The following is a 16356-nucleotide window of genomic DNA, read 5'->3' on the forward strand; positions in this document are numbered from 1 at the left end:
GTATTTTAAGGCCAATATAAACTTAATGCTCAGATTTAAACAAATATGGTTCAAGAAAGGCAGATTGTGGTACAATCTGTCATAACCAAAAATCCTTAGTAAAACAAAAGCAGCCATATATTGAAAGGCTAATGTACCCTGAGCATGGTGAGTTTATACAGGGAATGCAAGATTAGTAGAAAATCAGAAAGTCTAATTAGCTGCACACATAGAATAGAAATAATCACATGAATAGAAGGATTTGATAAAAAATAACAATTCATGATAAAGTCTTAGTGAACTGAGAACAGAAGAGAATGTCAACCTGATAGTGTCTACAAAGAGCTTTCCCAAACCTTGTTTAATTCGGATAAGTTAACAGCTTTATCTTTAAAAAATCAAGAACTAGACAGATTATCTGTTACATTTACCTCTATTCATTTTTGTGGTAGATTTCTAGTCAGTGCAGAAAGGCAAGGAAAAGATAAAAGATGTAAGAGTTAAAAGAAAGAACTATGATTACCACTTATTTATGATTGTGTAAGTAGAAAATCTCAGTGTACTGGTAAATAATTAGAAGTGAGTTTTCCACATAAAAAATTACATTTGTAGATACTAGCAGTTAAATGTGAAAATAGAAAAAGACAGCATCAAAACCAAGGGAAGTTAAGTGCTACAGAGAAACAGAACACTGTAAAGGACAGTTGGAATTTTAAATAAGTTTAGTCATGAGGTAACATCAGAGTAGAATCATTGAGAACAGGAGACTGGCTGTGTGAATTTTCGAGGGGAAAGTTTTGTAGGGAAAAAGAAAGTGGTAAGACCTTGAGGTGGAGTTGGCCTTACATGTAGGAGGAACAGCGAAGAATCTCATGTGTTAGAGTAGAGTTGTGGGTAAGGAGGATAGGAGATGAAATTGGGAGGTCCGTGGATCTGGGAGTTGATGGCCAGCATCTGAATCACACTGAACCTTGGGAACCACTGCCAGGACTTTGGCTTTCACTCCGTCAGTGGAGGCTACCGCAGAATGGTGAGAAGGGAGATAATCTTCTAAGACTGTTAGTTAGCATGATTTCTTTTGTTGGTGTGTTATAAAGAGGTCATGGTGTGGGGCCAAGATGGGAGTGAGGAAATCCAATTAGAAGACTGTTCTGTAATCCATGCAGAAAGACAGAGAGCACTGTTCCAGTATGGTAGCAGTGAAAATGGTGACCATAGGATTCTGGGTGTGTTTGGAGAAAATAGCTTATTGGATCTATGGGTAGATTAGAAGTGGGTGTGTGAAAAAAGAGGATCAAGGAAGACTTGAGGTTTAGGCCTTAATGACTAGAGAAGTAGACTTCCAACCATTTAAGGTAGAAAAGACAGAAGGCAGAATAGATTTTAATGGGAAGGTCACAAGTTCATTTCAGATGTCTAGACTTCAGAGGGAGAAAACAGATAAGCAGTTGGACAGAGCCTTTGGCTGTCAGTAGAGAGCCCTGGACTAGCAAGATAAATTTGGGAGTGTTGTCATTTGACATTTATCGCTATGGGAATTAATGCTCTCAAGAATGGGTTGGGGGTTGCCCAAAGCAAAGGACCAAAGACATATCATAGGAAGTCATGTAAGGAGGAAGTAAGGACAAGCCACAGAGTAGAAGATATTTGCAATATAAATGACTGTCACAGTACTACAGTAAGAAAAACAGACAACCCAAAGGAAAAACAGTGAAAGACTTAAACAGACTCTTCCCATAAGTGGATAGCCAGTAAACAAATGAAGAAGTACACAGCCCCCTTAGTAATTGAAAGGTGAATTAGATTACAAAAGGATACTAATGGATTCTCTGCTTGTAGAGAGTGGAAATGACTGCACCAACTTTAAAAGCAATGTGACATTACCAAATTAAGTTGAAAACACTCATTCTTATGACTCAACACTTCTACTCCTGGCTATATATCATACGGTATACCTTTGTCCACCAGATATGTAGATGTCCTTTGTCTTATCTATCATAATCAAACTAGAAGTGACCCAGTGCCTACTATCAATAGAATAAAGTGTGGTATACTCTTTAAGTCAAATGCTATAAGACATTAAAAATATAAGCCACAGTCTGACTTATCATAAGTTCATTCACTAGAAGAAACTAGATAAAAATGAATACAAAACTAAGTGAAATTGATGTTTAGAATTAAATACATAAGCACCAAAAATTTTTAGGAAAAAGGAAGGAGGTCACAAACATAAATCAGGTAGTGGTTCCTTTTTGGGGTTTGGAGGGGCTGATCAGAAAGAGACACATGGGGCTTTGGAGAAGCTGGCGACGTGGTTCTTGATTTGGGTAATGATTACTTGAAAAGACTGCAGTATTATTCTCATCCTGTGCAATTTAACTTCTGTGTGATTATTGATTTCATCCGCTTCTTAATTGTGTCCTTTGTACTTAACTAGTTTTGTTCATTCTGAGCTTAGTCTAGGCACAGGCCACAGATTTACCTAGTCAGTATTTGCATGAGTAAGGTGTTTTCCTGGCTGCTCTGGAGTAGAATGGAATGAATCCTGCACTAACCTCCATAGAACCCGCAGTCCTGTAGGGATGAGGCTGGGTACCCAGGTATTCAGGATGGCAGCATATATCAGTGATCAGGGCACAGACCTCACTGGAGCCTGGATTCACCCTTTTCTGTAAGACTTTGAGTAGGTACTTAACCTCTATAAGGTGTGGTTTCATTCTGTGCAAAATGCAGATGATAATTGTACTTACTGTAGATTATGGGAATCAAGCACATTGATGTATATAAAATGCTTGGGATGTAATTAAGTGCCATGAAGTATTAACTGCTTTTAGAAAAATATCAGATGAAAAGACATTAAAATGCACATGAGCAGCAGTGTACTTGTCACAGCTTAAGGAGCGGGGGAGTGCACATTATGCTGAGGGCATGTGGGAAGGCACTGTGGAAGTTTTAAGCCAGCCCCCAGTTTCAGTAATTTGAGGAGTCAGGGCCTGTAGGCAGAGGCACAGTGTGAGCTGGGGTGTGGGGTGGCAGAGAGCAGCAGTGGCTGTTAACAGTGGGCCTGTATGACTGACTGGGGCTGGCACACCTCACAGACCCCTGGTCCGACCACAGTGGACTCCATAAACGTTTGGCCGGCACGATGGGTTTATTTGTTTGTATGTATGTATATGTGTGTGTATTTAGAAAAAGAGCCTTTGGAAAAACATGAGCTCTGAAGCATGATTGCAACCACTCCCTTGCTTGGACCCATCCATTCTTTGGTTGGTGCCTGAACCTTGAAAGTAATTTGCCTGCAAACCTTGGATTGTCACTTGCACTTGGTGTGACAGTAGCTTGAGGAAAGCATGGGAGCTTACGTAGGGATTGGATTGCAGAAAGACTCAAATGTTATGCTAGTGAGTTCGGACTTGATTGGCAGGTGGTAGGGAGCCATGGAAGGGCTTTGAGTTGGGCTCTGAAGGACTAGGGCTTGTCTGCTGGGATGATCCTTAGTGGATCTGGGGGATCCAGAGGGAGGCACTGGTATAGACTTCTGATGAGGAATAAAAGGCCTGAACCAGACTGGATCGTGAACACAGAGACAAGAGGGTGTGTTTGACAGCCGTTATGGAGGCTGACTTAATGTGATTTGGTATCTGAAGAGATGTGAGGTGTTGAGCCAGAATAACAGTATCGTAACAGTGGGGAGGAGGTGGGAATGAGAGTGGGCCTAAGAGACAGTGGTGATTCAGTGACTTTGAGGTGGGGGTTGGAGTTGCTGCACAGGCGAAGAGTTGAAAAGTTGGTTCTTGAGCAACACTTTGATGTTCTGAGTGATATTTTAGGACATTTTGTGAAGTTTGTTAATATCCTGATAATTGTTTTTGACACTTCAATGCACTTGTCTTATGGTGCCTTTTTCTTGATGACATGAGGACAGCTGTAGTCCTTGGTGGTTGTCTATAATATGCCAAGGATGTTGGTTCAGGACAGTAGGTAGTACCAAGAGGGAAGTATCTGTGTTGGCTAGTTAAACAGAGGTGGGAGCATCTCAAGCTTATTCTCAAGTTGCTTTGAGAATGCTGGTTCCTGAGGGTGGCAGCCAGAAGGCCTGCTGCTCTTGGTAAGGGTTGGGTTGATGCGAGCCCAGATCAGCAGACTTACACTTTGCTCAGCCTGGGACTTGGCTGGCTTCTGCTGCCATGTTGGACAGGAGGATTGGCCAGCAGCTAGCCTGCCTACATGTGCGCTTGCAGTGCCTGTTGGTGGTGGTTCACCAAGGTGAGTAGTTTCAACATCTTGTACCTTCTGGAGAGACTTTTGCTGAGAATGAGTCACTTGGTGCAGAATTATTGATGTCTTATATAAGAAGCCTGGTTCATTGAAGTGGTTCCAGAAAACAAATTGTAAAGACAACAATTATTGGTAATCAGATGATCTTGTAGCATCCTTGAGATCAAATTAATGCTACACTTATATTTTTTAAGAGACTGGATGTTTGCTTTGGGATTCAATAATAAGGTGTGTTTTAAAAACATGGTAAATGTTTCAAAAATTTTTAAAAATGTGTTGTAGTAAAGCACATTGCACTAATCCTCCTCAAACTACTCTCCCTCATTCTCGCCACTTTCTGAAGCAGTTCTGGAAGTCTTCTTTAGATGTACTATTGGAGCTACCTCAGTGTTCTGAATGGATTCAAAATGTTTACCTTCCATGGTCGTTTTAACTTTTGGGGAAGAGCTAGACATTTCATGGTGCCATAACCAGTAAGGTTGATGAAGACACACTATAATATGTTTATGAACCTGCCTTGCCATTGGATGGCACTCACCAGCAATATTCACCTCCAAATTGTTTTCATCACAGCTTAAAAAGACATTTTACAAAAGAGGACTTCCAAAATGACTTGAGAAAATGGCAAGAATGGTGGGAGAAGTGTGCTCAAAACAATGGGGAGTATTTTGAGGGGCATCAATAGCAATGTGTCTTTACTGTAATAATTACTGTAAGCATTTTTAAAAGTTTCATATATATCTTACACAACCTAAAAGGCAATTTTATGTAATATTTTAGGTGCACCTGCATTTTTGCTCTGACTTATATGAGGTCAAGTATGACATTTCCATTTTTGGCATTAAGATTTAATGCCAAAAATGAAATCAGATAGTTTCAGAGTTTGGAGCTTTTTGGATTAGGGTTACTCAACCTGTATTTATTTAAATCAGACAATTTCTAAGTTTTTCACAGGCAAATTGTATGAGGCACACTGTCGTTATTAGTTCTTCAAAGGTCCTGACCCAGCTGAGCTTCCTCCTCCTCCTCCTTCATCCTAACCTTCATCTCGTAATTTTGGGGGCTTGGAGTATTTCTATTTCTCCTTTTTTATTGGTGGTTTCTTTGTTCCAAGGAAGAACTGTATTTTTTCTTTTGTTTTCTTTGTTCAGAAACTCCACGGCATGCTTCTAAATTGCATGTTACCTGAGAAAAGCAGAACAAAGCAAGCAGTGGAGTCCTTTGCTTCAGCTGTCTCTTGGGTTGATGAAAACCGAAGCTTCAGCAAACAGAGTCAGGGCCCAGGATGCTATTTTCTAAATGAGTTAGTGTAAACTAGGGACCTTGCTCAAGTCCTAGTAATGACAGCTTTACCATCCAATTTTCCTCAGGGCCTAGCTCTTGAGAAGGAAAAAAAGCCCCCTAAAATGGAGAGCTTTTTAGCCTTTGTTACTGGTTCTCAATCTGCAGTATTAAAGGAAATACCCAGTCAGATATCGACAGGGTCAGGCCATCTGTTGAAATATGACTATTCTCCTAAAGCCAATGAGAGTCTTTAAGTTCTCAGATTAGCATTCTGTGACATCTGCCCTTTAGAAGGTAGGGTTTTCAGTTAGATTGCATTCTTTATTTTAATTTACCTGGATCAGAGGCATAATGCTTAAAAAAAAAAGAGGGGTTCTCGCAAATAAAATGGCAGCAATCAAAAACATATTGGAGGAAAACATAACTACTATATTTTAAAACACCTTTATATATGTGGTTTAAAGGCTTTAAGACCCAAGTTCATCATGTCCTTAAAACTAGTTGATATCATGTAAGCTTAGTGTTCATAAACTATTTTAGAGCATGGCTAATGTCTTAACATAGATTTTATCTAGTCCAAGCACAGGACCTGCAGACAGACACACAGCAAGTGTTTGATAAAAGTGCTTGTTGAAGAGCTACATGTTTTGCTCTTTTCCCCTTGATGAGTGTTACTTGTTCCAGCTGGCTCTTTGTGTCTGACATGTGGGAACTCTTCCTCTTCTCCTTGTCCAGGCTTCTTAGTTCTTTTCATTACTGCTTAGTCTTGCAGGACCTGAGTTGTAAAGAACTAACTGAAAATAGACTTGTCACTGTAAGCACCTCCTCACATCTGGTTTTTGTTGGTTTTCCCCATCCTACATCCCTGCAAGGTTGACCAACATTCTTTTTTTTTTTTGAGTTGCACATCAAAAACAGTAGGAGAGAAGAGAACAGTATCTGTTTAGTCAACACTTCCAGTGTTGGAAAACTGTCAGATTTAAAATGTAACTTGTCTCCCCTCCGCTTCCCTTCCCTTCACCTATTCTAGTATGTGCTTTCAGAAAGGTGGAAACTGTGTCAAACGTGGAGAGGGCTACTTAGATGTGGATGTTCTGAGGTTGATCAGGCTCCTCTCCCTCAGTTGTTCATTGCACCCTGTGGAGGGTACACAAGGACTCTCACCTTCCCCTGTGTGCACAGCTTATTTTGTCCTGTGTTTTATCATTTGACTTTCCAAATGCCAAGGGTGTCTGTCCCAGGCACTGGCGTGTGGCAGAATCTGAGAGCAGCAACCTGTGTAAGTTTGCTCAGTGATAGAGTGGGCAAGCACTGGCTCGGGGTTCAGAGCAGAGTCTGGATCCCAAACTCCGCTGCTTTCCAGCTCTATCGCCTTAGTGTGGAGATCTGTTGAGCATTCACATATAAGTTGGAGATGGAATAAGATACCTATCTTACTGCATGTGAACAGCTGGTATCTAGTGTCTAGTGTCTGCCTAAATAAATAGTTTTAAAGATAAAACTAAACCGTGTACTTCAGTGTTCTTAAGTAGCTTTCAGTTAGTGTATCCTTGGTTCTGAGACATTAGGCCAACCCCTGAGATGGAGCATCCCTTCCCAGCTGAGAATGTTAGGAATAATGCATGGTGATTAATGAGGGCCCCAGGTTTTCCGGTGACCACTGGATTTCTTTCACTGCCTTTTTGTTTGGAAGATTGTGATAAGTTTTTTAAAATTTTGCTTGTAACTACATTGTAGCCTTTTGTTATAATTGCAAAAATAAGAGGTTTTTGTCCTGTGGTTTTTAGGAAAGATGTAGGAGGTGTGATGTGCAATTTCATTATGCTAAGAAAATAAATGGTACTGATTTTTGCCAGACATGCTTACTTGTACATTGGGAAATAATTCTGAATAATTTAATAAGTATATTTTGTGATTGTGACATCTCATCTCTCTCTACAGACATGACGCAAATCTGAGTAAACTGCAATTCATTTAATAAAAACTGACAGTGTGAAATATCTGTTTTTAAAATGTTTATGCTTATGACTTAAACTTAAAAGATGCCAAAGGGTATATGTTGAAAATTAAGTTTCTTTTTCTGCCTCATTCCCTAGCTTACCAGTTCCTTCCTACAGAGCCAACTACTCCTGTCTTCTTAAAATTAAAATCTATATTTGATTATGGTTTGGTATTCTCTGTATTTGCCCAGTGGTTTGTGGTGGTAAGGTGGTAAGGTGGTAAGCCTACCCAGTGTACCCTTACATATGTCAGCAGACACGGGCAATATCATTTTGGTGATGAGGCCTCTTACTTCCTGTAGTCAGCTTTTGAAACCAGGGACTGTGTAGCCTTTGAGTTTCTTGATTTCCAAGTCTGTGTTCTTTTCGTTTTCCAGCTGCAGCATGAGAAAGCTGAACTGGAGCAGCATCTGGAACAGGAGCAGGAATTTCAGGTCAACAAACTGATGAAGAAAATAAAAAAGCTGGAGAATGATACCATTTCTAAGCAGCTTACATTAGAACAGGTAAGCATTGGGACTCCCCTGACTTTACTTTTCCACAATCACCTGGCTCTTTCCAGCTTCCATATGCCCCGAAGAGTATGAGTAAAAACAATTGTTCAGCTCTTCCTTTCCAGTGGAAGCTTCATTTCTAAAGTAAGTATTTGCACGTTTATATCGTCCCTGCTCACACATACACCCACCTGCCTCTGGGTCTCTTGCTGGCCACGATTAAGTTTCAGGAGATATGTGGTGATATTCTGATTTATAGCAGGAAATGTCAGGTTCCTTTTTGCAAAACAAAGGGGGAAGAATGTTTTTAACCACAGGACTGTTTATGTGAATGTTCCTGAGAGTGTTACTCTGGAGCTAAAAAATTTCTTTCAAGAGTTCTTCAGAACAAAGAATATTTTTCTTCTCTGAATTATTACCAACCTAATATGGTAGCTGTTTTTCTTACAGCTGAATTTGTTGATGCTGGTATGAATAGACTTGGTAACTCATGCTAGGTCAGGAGCTGATGACAAGTATGACCTTGAATTCATTAAATTCTCGGAGCCCAAGTTCTCTATTTGTAAACAGAGCAAGACAGACTACAATCAAGGATGGACACCTAGGAGGTACAAAAAGTGAAAAGTAATAGTGCACAATCGTTTTGCCAGTTGTCCCTGGCAGACACTGATGTTGATCACAGAACCCACCTTCAGAATCCACACTGGTCCTTGGGCTTCCGCTGTCATGCAAGACTGTGGGCAGCTGCTGTCACGTCATCCACAGTGTGTAAGAAACCAGAGTCCCTGACATCCCTGCCCTTGTGCCTTCTAATGCTTTTTCCCACTTAGGTCTCTTGAAGTTATCTTTCCCCTAAGACAAGTTGTAAGAAGCTGTCTTTGGAGTATGGCTGCTTGGGTTGCCATGTAAAATTCAGTAGCTTAGCTAAGATGACTCAGGTTTGAGTGTTACAGATTCTGATCACCACTGTGATGATTTGGCTGAGCCTTCCGGGCAAAGGGGTCTGCTGTGTATCTGTACTGTGCTGACTGGTTTATCAGTCTCTCGGGGTTACTTTAGTTTTAACATTTTACCCGAGAGTGAAAGGATGGTAGGACTGAGTGGGTTGGGGGTAAGTTAGGGTTTATTTTAAATTAAAGCTGACTTGGGCTTTTGCTGTGATTGTTATCCTTATATCTCCCTATATCAAAGAGGGGAGTATCTCCCCAGACTAATCTATTCTTACCGTTTAGCTTTCAAATTTAGATGCAGTGTCTAAATGTTTCTTCTGACTTCCTGCACCCCCAATTTAAAAATATTTTTCAGTAATGTTCACCTGTTTGATTCTCAATCAAACTGAAGCTCCGCTTCTGTTGAAGCTTTCAGGATTTAAGTACGTATTATTGGAACTTGTTAATCAAGAGCTAATCAGGTGGCCATGTGCAGTGCCCATAGTAGTGGGTACTGTGAGACCTTGGCTTGGGCGTGGTCTTCACGATGGTAATTGTGAATCCTTTAAACAGCTTCTCTGTTCTGTTTGTTCACGAGCTGCTCAGGAGGCTGGAGACCAGGGCTGTGACCCCCCAAGGCTTTTGGTTTGACCACAAGGTGGGGCTAGTGAGCTAGCATCTGAGGGAGAAGGGCAGTCCTGGCCTTCTCAACCCTTTGGAGACTCAGTAACTGAACCACTCTAAAACAAAGTCCAAGTCTTGCATTTTCTGTACCAAATGACTTGGTGAACTTTTAAGCATATTTCAGACGTTGGCAAGAGGATTTCCAAAATAAAAAAATAATTTCCAGATATCCAGAGGAATAGATGCATTGCAAAGCCTCTTATAAGGAGTAAACCACAGATTCAGCACATCTAGTCCTTATTTTAATTAAAATGGAGAAAGTGACATCTTCAAACCCCACCCCCCATTTTGGGTGTGTCCATGGTGATTCAGTGTTCCAAATTTTATTGTGTATTTTGTCGAACTACAAATATTTTTAGTCAGTGTTTAGGAGGAATGTGGGGTTTTTTTTCTCTAATCGAAATAAATCTTTTCTGAGTTTCCATGGATATGATCTAACCAGCTCTGTGCTCATCTTTTGGGATGATCATATGCATTATATGATATGTGTTATAGTCTATATTACATTACTTGATATGTGTTATATAATATGCTTTATACTATGTGATGCCAGAAGACCAAAGACATTTACTGTATTCCAAATTACAGTGAATTACATCATTGTAAAAAGAAAAGCCTTTGCTTTCTACCTGACAGAAAACTTTTGGGGGTGTACAGTACTGGGGATCAAACCTAGGGGCACTCTGCCAGCGAACTACATCCCCAGGCCATTTTACTTTATTTTGAGATAGGGTCTCAGTAAGTTACCCAGGCTGGCATCAAACTTTCCATCCTCCTGCCCCAGCCTCCTGAGTAACTGGGATTATAGTCATGTGCCACCATTCCCAACTCAAACTTGCTTTTTTAACTGTGTGTGTTTGAAGGCAATTGCTCTGTGTCCCATGCCACTACATGTGCTCCACAGCTTTGTCAGGACAGTTGAAAAGTGGCTTTAGGCATGAGGCTAGAGAGCAGTTGTCTTTCAAAAGGTAGCATGGGAGTGTTCAGGACCCAGGCACTGACACAGAACCTATGGGTATTTCCTCTGCTTAACACTGTAACGAGTTTGCTTATTTTCTGTCTCTCTCTCCCTTCCACCCTCACCCCCTCCCCTCACCTTCCCAGTAGTTCTGTTGAGATATAATTCACCCATTCAAAATGTACAATTCAATTTTACTATTAAAGTTGTTCAGCTATCACTAGTTAATTTTAGAACATTTCCAGGTCCTCACAATGAAACCCTGGACCCTCTACCTGTCACTCCTACTCCTCCATGCTCTGCTTTCTCTTTGTCCAATCTGGACGTTTCATCTAAACAGGATTGTGTAATATGTGATCTTTTGTGACTGACTTCCTTCACTTAGCACAGCGTTTTCATCTGTATTGCAGCGTGTCCCCATACACCTTTCCTGGCCAAATAATTTCCCATTGTGTGTATATATCACATCTTATTTATTCATTGTCATTTCATTTGATTGTTTCCACCTTTTGTGTGGATGTTGTATTCCCTGTCTCTTAAGCATATACCTAAGAGTCAAATGCTGGTTTACACGGGAACTCTATAAAATTGTACAAAATATAATTTTAAAATAATACACATTTAGCATTGAGTTGAACCTGCAGAAAAGACATTGGAAGATCTCCTGTCAGAAGTTTGTGTTGACTCTAATATGCTTGATTTGAAGGTGTGGTTTAGGTCGGGGGTGCTGTTGAAGTAAGTTCCCCTGTTCTCTGTAAAGCAGAACTGACTTGGCTTGGGAACTCAGTCTCAGGGCCCTGTGTCAGAAGCCTTCATTATCAGTCATGCTAAAGTCAGGCTTTCCACGTAGACTATTTCATTAGTGCCAGTTCTTCTCTTAGACGAGAGCCCAGGTTCATTTTTTCACCTAGAGAATGCAAGGAGCTTGATTAGCGAGATGCTGGGCTGTCAGCGGTCTGTTGGTGTTTCGCAGTGTGTCAGTTCACAGAAGCTCAGAGCTGGAATGCCACCTTGGCCCTCAGACCCTAGTGGGCTTGGGAGACAGCTCTGTGCTCCCTCTGAGAGGAAGAGGCTGGGTGGGACTTGCTTCTCTGTGACAACCAGTTTGTCCTCTAAGTGGCCCCGCCCTTGGGCACTTTTCTCAGAAATGGAAAGCCAGAGGATTGTGAGCATTCCCAAATCACAGAGCCAGAGTGGCAGCACTGGGCCTCAGTCCCTGGCCTGGTACCCTGTTCAAGGATGCAGGAAGGACCTAGCCTTTGTGTAAAGAGAGGCAGCAATTCATTTTATATTTACCGCAATCCTGCTGCTTTCCTGTCCAAATAGCCTGCCATAGTTCTGAATTATTTGTTTTAATTATCTTTTTAGGATTTATGTAGCATTCTAAATGCTTAATCCCAGAAGACAGTTTATAGACAGATGCAAAAGAGCACGCTGAGAATGATATAAAATTATGAGGTCATTACAGCACATGATGGATAAACGAGATTAATTTATTCAGTGCGCCTTTAGCATCTTTAGTGCCTTTAAAAATAAACACCGGTGGGGCTGGGAATTTAGCTCAGCAATGCCGCACCTGCTTCACAAGCACAAGGTCCTGAGTTCAATCCCCAGTACCAAAAAAAGTTGCAAAAATAAACACTGGTGTCCATTGCCTGTGCTGTGAACTCTTACTAAAAGATTTTTATTGAAATATGTGGTCACTGTGAGTCTCCTTTTTAGTATTCACATTTTCTTAGGTGATGGTAAGAACATTTAGAATCTGAAATTTTCTTGTCTGTGTCAAGAAATCTTAATCCATTTAACATGTTCCCTCTGGCTTAGAGTACATGCAGGACTGTCCCATCAGGTGGCTTGTATCACTGGGGGTGCTCACAGACCTAAACACTTTCATCAGTGTTTTTAGTAAGAAAATTAATAAAATGCTGCACAATGGGACAGGCATGCATGTAGCAGCAGTGGTCCACCCCGCCGGGTAGCAAGACTACCAATCTTGGCCCTGTCATGAACACATTAATGTTTTCTGCCAACTCAGGGAGATTTTCCTTGCTTATCAAGCATTGGAAGGCACACATCAGCTTATTCATTACGTGAAGTTCAGCCCAGAGTTTATGGGGGCCTTCTGTGCACGTGCCTCAGAAAAGTACCTTGTAGGAAATGCTCTAGTTCGGATGTGGTTTGTCCTCCAAAGGTTCATCTACCGGAGCCAATAGTGAGGCAGGAAGCCTCGAAGAGGGGGACTTGTGTGAAGTAGTGAGTAGGGCAGGGCACTGCCCTCAGAGAGGATTCATGCTGAGCTAGATCTTGGACTTTCGGTCTCCAAAAAAACCATGAGCTAAAAAGACTCTTCTTGTTACTGCCCTGCTCCATGTATTTTGTTATAGAAACAGAAAATGGACTAATTCAAGAAAGAATGAAACAGTGGTCATATCACACATGGACTAAACATTTCACCATTATTTAGCAATATAGTCTGGTAATAGTGGAATAAGTCAGTGGTGTCATACAATTCAGCTGACACTTATATGATTACAAGGTTTGTCTACCATCTACCAGATTCCTTGTTGTTTTCTTTTCTGTAATTGATCCAGTGCAGCTCTATTATATTCTGGGATATATATTCTCTTATTTAAGTTGTCTCCCTCTCCCAAGGCACTAAAGCCCATAAATAAGGGTTGATTTTAGGACTTGTAGGATAATTTAATTTCATTAGTGTATTTATTAGCTTTCCTATTGCTGGGACAAAGTATCTGACAACTGAACTTAAAGGAGGAGCAGTTTATTTCATTCATAGTTTCAGTGGATTCAGACCATGGTCAGCTGGCTCCAAGGCAGAAGGGCATAGCAGGGAAACACTACTCACCCCATGGCAGCCAGGAAGCAGAGATCAAAAGGAAGAACCAGAGACAATACACCCTTCCAGATCCCCCAGGACTCAGCCCTCAACAGTGGCTCACTATGTAATGGCACATTCAGCTATGAACTCATCAGTGGATGAATCCATTGATGAGTATAATGCCTCATGATTCAGTCACACTGGAGACTTTGGGGTACATTCTAGATCTAAACCATGACAATTAGCAGCCATTTATGATGACAGTATCTTAGCCCATGTAGTTGAAGGAAATTTCCCTGAGTTCAAATATCCCTTTCATCTATGATAAGCTGTGTTACCCGAGGCATGCAGGTTGACCTCCTTTGTGAAGCAAGTTTAATTTGTAGGCTTGGGAGAGGATTAATTTTCTATCCTGCATCTCACACTCCATGTATATTAAAGTTCTTTTGTTCTTCTGAGGCAAGATTGTTCAAATCCTGTGCAGCAAGAAATAAATTTACTGGTAATCTTGTATACTAATGATTACATAATTATGTATGACAGGAGTTAGTTTCATAAGATAATACTTATGCTTTTCTTTTCTATCCTGTTTCATCTTTAGAAAAAAGATTTCAAAAGGCTAAACCAATTTCATGATCCAATAATGGCTTGTGACCTGGGGTTGGAACAGCATGCACTGGTGTACCAAATGCTTTGCTACCTCTATATTTCCTTGGGCCTGTTTCTTCTACCTAGAGCCCTTCTTCCCACTCTGCATAAGTTTTGCTAATGTTCTTTCTCCAGGCAGCTGCTGCTTGTCTTGGGAAGTATTTTCACATTATTCAGTCTTCTTATAACAATGGACATGCCATTTAATTGTTTCTTCTCTGAAAGAACTCAATAAGGTAAGGGAGGACAGTGATATTGTTGATCTAACTAACCATTGCTTTCCTGGTGACTCACTTCTAGTAAGTTTTCCAAAAGCTGTAACTGCTGCCACTTATAATGAAAGCTGTTATCCATTTCTTATAGTACTTTGTTCTACCCATTTTCCAAGAAAATTAGTGAGTGTATTACTTGAGCCTCAAATACTTCACCAGCTTTCTCAACCTGGTTATCCATGTTTTCAATTTATGAATCCATTTCATGCTCATACATTTGTGACTTGACCCCTTTTTTGCTCATGCTGCATTTGATATAAATATCTGGCTTGCATCCTGCATAAATCAATGCACCTTTGTTATGTGCCTACCATGGGTTGTAGTCTCCTAAGGAAGATGATAGAAGGTCCTTGGCCTGGAGAAACCCAGTCCAGGGATAGGGACACTGGTGGGTCTATGGCTTATGGTGAAGGGAGCCCTGGGCAGAGCACTGGCGTGCAGGGAAGGAGCCCCCTGACTAGCAGAGAGGATTGGAAGCTGCACTGAGATGAATGCAGGGAAAAAGACACATGCTGGCCAGAGAGATCCAAGTTGGCTCTTGTAGGGAAGTGGAGGCCTGTGAAGAGACAAGTGGGAGTAAAAATTGGCTGCAGGTTCTGCACAGAGAGGCAGAGAAATGAGCTCTTGAAGATGTGAAATTGAGTCCCTTGTCTTCAGCAGAGAGCATGGAGAGAGCAGAGATTGAAGCAGTGGCTGCTTGACAAGTTGAGTCTTCATAGTGTAATGTGGCTGCAGAAAGCAGCCCTGTAGCTGTCTCAGAGACCCAATGCAGGCCTCAGCGCTAACAGCGCCTAGTGGTGTTATCTTCAGTTGCTAGACAATGTCAGCAACTGACTTAGAGCGCCTGGACCAGACCCCAGCTCCCAGGGACGGATCAAAGTGAAACCCACTCATCCTAGTGTCTGCTTCCATTCATAACTGCAACAAATCATAGGGGCTTGGGTTTCAGATGTTGAATTTGGATCTTCAGGACAAGATTGTATTTTGTTCATTTTTTTTTAAATCAGTGAAACATTTGGTACCTTTTAAGTTTTATCAGGGAGAAAAGAAAGTTTTAGGTTTTCAGCTCTTAGAATCCCTAGTGGTTAATGGCATAGCATGTTAAGAATACCAGATAACCTTTCTGTCTTGTCAGAAGACAGCTGTTTGAAAATACAAACCAAATTGACATCACTACTACTTCCTATGTAATTTTAATGCTGCTTATTTTAGTAGCTACAGCAACTAACTAGTGAGTTACGTAGATAATCTGTGTGTACTGGTGATTCATACAGCAGTGAATTTGGTAGCTAGTGGTTCACATTCAGATTTACATCCTTGGCTGCTCTTTTTTCTAATTAGGGAACAAGGTATTTCTTAAATGTTCAGATAGCATGGCCATATGGAGTCTTGTTTAGAATTGCGTTTGTGCAAACAGCTCCCCTTGCAGATTCTGGCCATAGGAATCTGTCATAACAGTGCTGGTGGGTAGCACCTGCTGAATTCTGTGTGCTGCTTTGAAATATAAGAAACAATGGTGTTCCTTGAGGATTCACTTGCATTAAGGAGATAAAATTTAGTGACAGCTATGTATTCTTTGAAGTTTGATTTCAAATACAGTACTGATTTCAAATTATAGATGTTGTAGAACCTTTTATTAAATGTTTGCGTCTAAAAGTTATCCATTGGACTTTTAAGAAAATTTGGAAAATATGAACACAAGGTTACAAAAGTACAAAAACATTACCTAGATCAAAATCCCGAACAACTTGTATTGATGTTTTTTCTACGTCTTCTCTCTTCTCCTTTTTTTTTTTTTTTTTTAACAACAGTGTATATATAGCTTGCTGCCCTTTTTATTTTTTAATAACACCTCAGAGCCTGTGTCTGCTCCTTTATATAAGCTGCAGTGGAGCACAAGCAGACATAATCATAGTAAACCCTGAAGTTGGCTGGGTGGGAATTGGATTAGAGCAGATCCTTGAGGATATTTAGGTTTCCTGAGAAGCTTGTAT

General features: G+C 40.8%; 1 protein-coding gene across 2 annotated transcripts in view; it reads left to right on the forward strand.

The window, feature by feature from the left end:
• Ccdc6 (coiled-coil domain containing 6) overlaps positions 1 to 16356 on the forward strand; it is a 102585-nt gene that overhangs the window by 59049 nt on the left and 27180 nt on the right. For both annotated transcript variants that reach the window (XM_004858284.4, XM_087184815.1), the window contains one exon: positions 7919 to 8047. In XM_004858284.4, the coding sequence (XP_004858341.1) occupies positions 7919 to 8047 (129 nt within the window). The remainder of the gene's footprint in view (positions 1 to 7918; positions 8048 to 16356) is intronic.

This window comes from Heterocephalus glaber, unplaced genomic scaffold, assembly GCF_053883595.1.
Source record: "Heterocephalus glaber isolate CG9 unplaced genomic scaffold, H.glaber_assembly_v1.0 deba00001497, whole genome shotgun sequence".
Lineage (NCBI taxonomy): Eukaryota > Metazoa > Chordata > Mammalia > Rodentia > Bathyergidae > Heterocephalus > Heterocephalus glaber.